We start from the raw sequence: 5861 nt of genomic DNA, 5'->3' as shown, positions 1-5861 counted from the left end.
TGCTGAATGAAGGGTGAAGGGAAAAGAGATTAAAAATGGTGAAAAATAAATGATTGGTTTAAGGTAAAATAATTTAATTTAAGAGCTCAAATATGTTGGCGTGAGACAACAGCTACTTACATAGTTTTATCACAAATGCATTCACTATATATAATCCACTTCACAAAACAATACCAAAAATATTCATATTTATACCATTTAAAGGAAAATTTTTTATTTTAAAAGGTCCCCAAAAAGAAGAAGAAGAAGAAAAAAAAAAAAAAAAAAGCTAAGGTGGAGAGTCCACAATAATTGGCATCAAATGCTTATGGGGATTCGCACTGTTGCTGAATTCCAAGATCTGCAGCAACGTATCCATTATTTATTTGAAAATAAGAAACCCCTCTTCTTCTTTCTCTCTCTCTTGCTTTAATTTTGTTTAAAAATTTGAGCTTTTTTTCCATTGGTGGAGGTTTGAGAGGATTGAAATTGAATGACCCAAATGACCCGGGGGGTAGAGATTTGTGAGTGCGTTGGATGTTGGTGGCTCAGAAAGGCTACCAATTTCAATAGTTATGAGTAATTTGTATCTGTATTTCTAGCTGTAACTGTAGCTGTAGAATCCAATTCAAGGGCTTCTCTCTCTCTACGTTTTGTAAAATGGATTTCGTAAAAGAATATTAAAGCTTTGTTGTATTGCCAAACCCAAAGCCAATCAGGGCTTCGTCGGAAAGTTGCGCCCAAAAAGGTAACCCCCACCCTTTGTTTTTTTTTTTTTTTTCCCGTCTCTCTCTCTATTTCTCTTCTTTTCTCTGCAACTCTTTTCCATTTTGTGCTTTTAGGGCTTCTGTCTTCTGCCATTTCGATCGTTACCCAGATGAAATCATCGTGAGTAATTTCTCTTCTCCTTCTTGTTTTGCTTTTTCTGTCCTTTTCCTTCAACCCCTTTTGGGTTTTTCAATTGGGGTCTTGTAATTTTGCTGTTTCATGGGGTTTAACTGTGATTTGTGGAGTTTCAAGCTTAGAAAATGGTTTGTATTTTGATGGGTGTTTGCGCCATGGGTTTGTTTCTTGCTGTTTGTGGGTTTTTGTTGTATCAATTTTGCATTTCCCTTGGTTATGTTGTCTGATTGTTTTGGAATTATGGCCTTTTTGCATTCTTCTTTTTCCTTTCTTCTGCTTGGGTTGTCTATTTGTGTGCGGATTATGGACACAGAGTCTTTGATACTACTTGTGTTCTTCCTTATTTCCAGTAATTTGTGTTTTCTTTGGGTTTTATGATTCAACTATCGTGTTGTTTTCCTGAATTTATAGGTTGGATATGCTTCAGCTGAGATTCCTGTGAGAGTTACTGTAAATAAGAGGATTGGTAATCATGGCAGCAGAATCCAACACAGGGTTTCACCGCGACGAAACGTTAAGTTCCGCTTTGAATAGGCACGCTATATCGTTTCAGTCTACTGCAACAACTAGCAGCTCAGAGATGATGACAATGGGGAACTATTTTGGGGTCAACAATGCGTCGGCCATAATGTTTTCGGGGAATTCAAGTGTCGTCAACAATAACAACAACCATCCTGTTATAAGCCAAGCTACCAATTCATCTGGTTCTCTGCTTCTTGATACGGTGCCAGGGCTCAAGCATGATGCGGGTTTGGCAGTTGAATGGTCTGTGGAAGAGCAATTCAAATTGGAGGAAGGTCTTGTCATGTAGGTTCTTTCTTTAAATCTTCTAACTTATGTTCCTGTTGGATTTGTTGGCTTTAGGATTGTTGAAATATATGTGAAGAGTTGTCTTGGAGGAGGATTTTCAGTGTTATAGAACTCTGCACGTCTTTGTTTTATATCGGGTTTGTAATGTTATATATTGAAATAGTCTAACAATGATACATACAGACAGAAAGGCGCATGGATTTTATATCAGAATTGGAACCCAATAATTGTTTTATATTATCCCCTTACATGTGATTTCTTTTCCCTTTCAAGTTCTTTTATGTTAAGTCAGTCATTCTTTCTGGACTGCTTGATAAATTAAAGTTCTTCTCATGTGTAGTACATTTTTCTTTCTTGTTATATCAATAAAAATATAGAGATATCAAAGGTCGTGCTTTCTTTCTTTCTTTCTGTCTTAGTTGCCATTATCAACTTTCTTCTTACAGTATTTTCTATTTTGTTTGCTTGCCATTTGATAGGTTTGCTGATGAACCAAGCATTTTGAGGTATATCAAGATTGCTGCCACGTTACGTGATAAAACTGTCCGGGATGTTGCTTTAAGGTGTAGGTGGATGACTGTAAGCACCTCAATCTTATAAAATACTTCTCTGTATTATGATTGTGAATTAAGTATCAGCTATATCTTAATAGAAATTATTTGGAATTCATTATTTTGTTGACAATATGGAATTAGGCTGTCTTTAGGCGGCACCAAACACAACTCCCATAGTTTTCCTTCACTTGAATGTAAAATAGTTTCTATATTTAGTTAAGACTAAGAGCACTGCTTTCAAAAAGCCACTTTTATATATATATTTATTTATTTTTTTAAAGGGAATTCTGTTTGTTGCCAAATTTCATGATACCAAAAGATTTTGTGTTAGTGTTGCCTTTTCTATTACATTTTGACAAAGCTTTTTCCCTGTAAAATACTACTGATCTGCCCTCTTCAAGTTCATATAGAAGTCTAACAAACTTCTTTACAGAGAAAACGAAGAAAGCCTGAAGAACATATTGGAAAGAAAGTGAACAATCGAAAGGTACTTTAATGAAACTTTATGTGTGTTATGTTTTTTCTGCTAGTACATTTATTTGGTTGTTTTTATTTCCCATCATTTATTTTTCTATTTTGGAGAAAATCAGAATGGCTAGCACAGATGAAATTATTGAAAATCTTATAAAGTCCTGTGTTTTAACATTCAAATTTCGACAATGACAACATATAAGGTTACTTGGGTTCCATAAATTTTGAAATCACTGGTTAATCTTTTTAATATTTCCCTGACAGTTTCCTGCTTTTGCTTTATGCCGATGCCTGGAGCTTAGAACTTTTTAGAACAAGACTCATAGCTTCTGTTAGCTTTTTGGGATCCGTTGCCACTCTGATCAGACAATGTTATTAGTTGTTAAGTTGCACAACCTGTTCAAGAGAATTTTATTCTTTCAGTTAATTTCTACATTCACTACTTAATGTATCTATTTCAATAGTTTAATGTTTAAACTAACCATAGGACACTTACTATAGGTTCAAATCAAGAATTATTTGAAGTTCCAATGATAGTATTAGTGGTAAATTTTGTTAAGAGTTTCCTCTAAACCTTTACAATCTGATATCAATTTGAAGATCTAATTTCCTAATGATTTTGAATGTTCAGGATAAGCTGGTGGAGCCATCGTTAAAAATAAACACACCTTCAGCCCCTGGCCCCAGCATGGCTGGATATTCACATATGATGCATCATATGAACCGAAAAGAAGGTATGCCTTCCGAAGGTTAGCTGTCCTTGAAATTTTCTTCGTCTATATTTCTTTATAGTTGCTCTTAGCTACCACAAATTATTCAAGTTTCTATTGAGACATTTTTTTTCATTGAAGTCTCAGAGATTAGCAGTGCAGCTGCGCATCTTCTGGAACAGAATGCTCAAGCTTTTAGTCAAATTAGTTCCAACCTTTCCATGTACAAGGTGAATATCTATTAGCTTTTATTGGAGACTGTTTTCTACTAGAACCATCTGCAGTTCATATTAGTAGTTAGCCTTGAATAGGAAATTATCTTGTCTTAATATTGGACTATACTGTCACATTTCACCTGCCTAGATTACTAATTACTATCAAATTTCATAATTTGGAACCACAAGTTTACTCATTATTCTGAACTTTACTTTTTAAATTAGACTCCATATAATCTGAAAACAGATGAAGGCCCATCTGTTTTTTTATTCTTAATTTCCCTTTTGATGAAATCACATGAAGGATCTTTGGATGCAATTGTACAATTGTTGCTTGGCTAATAAAGGCATGAGAATGAAGTGATGGAGAGGACTGCTTGGATAATTTTGCAGGCAAAATGTCAACACTATACTCCTGAAGGAATGCACTTTTCTGTCACTTTCTGAGACACATAAATGATACCTCGGTATAAACTGAATATGAAGCTTAGAAACATCCAAATTATTTTCATAATTCTGGTAGTTCATTGATGTTGATTATATCCTTTCAAAGGGAGGGGGAGGTGTTAATTGTTTATTGCTAAATGGTCTATAATGTCTTCTGTTGATGGTTTATTTTTGTTTTTGAAAAAACTGCTAGCTGATACAAATGTAAAACAAATCTATACCATGAAATTATAGATGCTCAAGCTTTTTATTGGATTATGATGTATTATCTTTTCAAGCAGTTGCAGGATAACATTGATCTTTTCTGCCGGACAAGGAATAATATTGTTGCTATCCTAAATGAGTACGTGGATATTCATTTTATTTACTTGAAAGTAATTCCTTACAGACCCAGTCTTTGAGATCTTGATTTGTAACTTTTGCAGCATGAGGGACACTCCAGGCATTATGAGCAAAATGTTACCACTTCCTGTATCTATAAATGAAGATCTTGCAAATAGAATCTTACCTAGTACAACCTGGTAAGATCTCTAACAAATATGTTGGCCAGATGGGTGAAAGGGACACAGAAAGTTTCTGATTTTTGGACCATATTTTCGAGCATATTTGGAAATGATTCTCAAATTGACTCTAAAACATGTTTTTAATCATTCAAAATCTATTTTGATATGAAAATTGTATTTCAAAGTGTAAAATTGAACATGAAATTAATCTTGTGTGATTAAAGGCGCGTTTCGGGATGGTTTTGAATATGACAAAAGTGATTTTAACAATTTCAAAATCACTCCTTTACATGCATTTCATCTACTTCTTTTGAGTCAGAATTTGGTTCAGCATAGGATTATGAATGAGATGCCTATGTTATTTAGATGTGTAAGATAAAAGATAACCCCAAGTCAAAGTAAATGAAGTTAGGAAGTGAAAGAAGCTTCAGCCCTAAGAAAAGGATGGAAGTGACTTCTGATGTATTCTTCTGTTTTTGAATTGGATGGTCAGATTTGGATTGGCTCCATTCTTTTGGCCCTTGGTTGTGTTTTATGCCTACACCAAGGCCACTGCAAAGAAATACAGACAAGAAGAAGATGACGACGACGATGACGACAATGATGATGTACGGCTGATTGGTCGGTTAGCCCCTGCTGTCCCTCCTTGCTGCCCAATCAGACAAAATCAAATTGATGGCTGAGAAAAAAATGAGTGTTTGATCTTGATGTCATGTCCATGAGCAGCTCCCCCAGCACACAAAATATTAACAGGGAAGTAAAAGTGTCAGCTGCAGATATATTGGTTGGGAGATTTGAGTCAAAAGGGAGAAAATGAGAGAAAAGGGAAAGAAAAATATATTGGATCTGCTGCTTCCAATTTGTACTATTTTAGGCATTTACCTAAAAAAAATAAAATTGTTGTGCAAAAATATTTGATATGAAAGTATAGTTGGATTGGGAGGAGCTGAAAATCATTCTGTTACCATTAATTGCATTTCTGTAGTTATCTGTTTGTTTGAGGCTAATTTGGTCAATTGGGTGACATGACAATTGAAAAATAGACCTACCTTACACCATGGTGAATTATTTGATAATTCATATGAAAATATTTAATCTCTCTCTCTCTCTCTCTCGCAATCATTCACAAACATTTTATACATACACGTCTTCTAATTTGTCCTTAAATTATGAGATTACTTTATGAAACTTCTAGTGTTGCGTTTAGTAACCAAACTTTTAGAGTTGTGTCTATGTTTTGCACGTAGAGTTAACCTTTAAAATTATGGT

At 34.5% G+C, this 5861-nt stretch overlaps 1 protein-coding gene across 8 annotated transcripts; it reads left to right on the top strand.

Moving 5' to 3' along the window:
* The first annotated feature begins 214 nt into the window (after window positions 1-214).
* LOC120068015 lies at window positions 215-5645 on the top strand. Of its 8 annotated transcripts, none has more exons than XR_005479068.1 (10): window positions 215-727; window positions 822-867; window positions 1294-1689; window positions 2172-2271; window positions 2680-2733; window positions 3349-3466; window positions 3575-3657; window positions 4036-4109; window positions 4371-4432; window positions 4515-4568. XR_005479068.1 is itself a non-coding variant. In XM_039019677.1 (10 exons), coding segments are annotated over exons 3-10 (849 nt in total). In that variant the 5' UTR covers window positions 218-727; window positions 822-867; window positions 1294-1354; the 3' UTR covers window positions 5087-5645. The 8 variants fall into 8 exon arrangements, 4 of the variants coding, with proteins under 4 accessions (XP_038875605.1, XP_038875604.1, XP_038875607.1 ...); XR_005479067.1 differs by having other exon boundaries at window positions 3569-3657; XR_005479070.1 differs by having other exon boundaries at window positions 216-727; window positions 3349-3451; window positions 4515-4566.
* Window positions 5646-5861: the final 216 nt, after the last annotated feature.

The sequence above is a fragment of the Benincasa hispida genome, chromosome 12, assembly GCF_009727055.1.
Source record: "Benincasa hispida cultivar B227 chromosome 12, ASM972705v1, whole genome shotgun sequence".
Taxonomy (NCBI): Eukaryota; Viridiplantae; Streptophyta; class Magnoliopsida; order Cucurbitales; family Cucurbitaceae; genus Benincasa; species Benincasa hispida.
The sequence above is the reverse complement of the archived record's forward strand: the minus strand, read 5'-3'. Positions and strand labels throughout refer to the sequence as shown.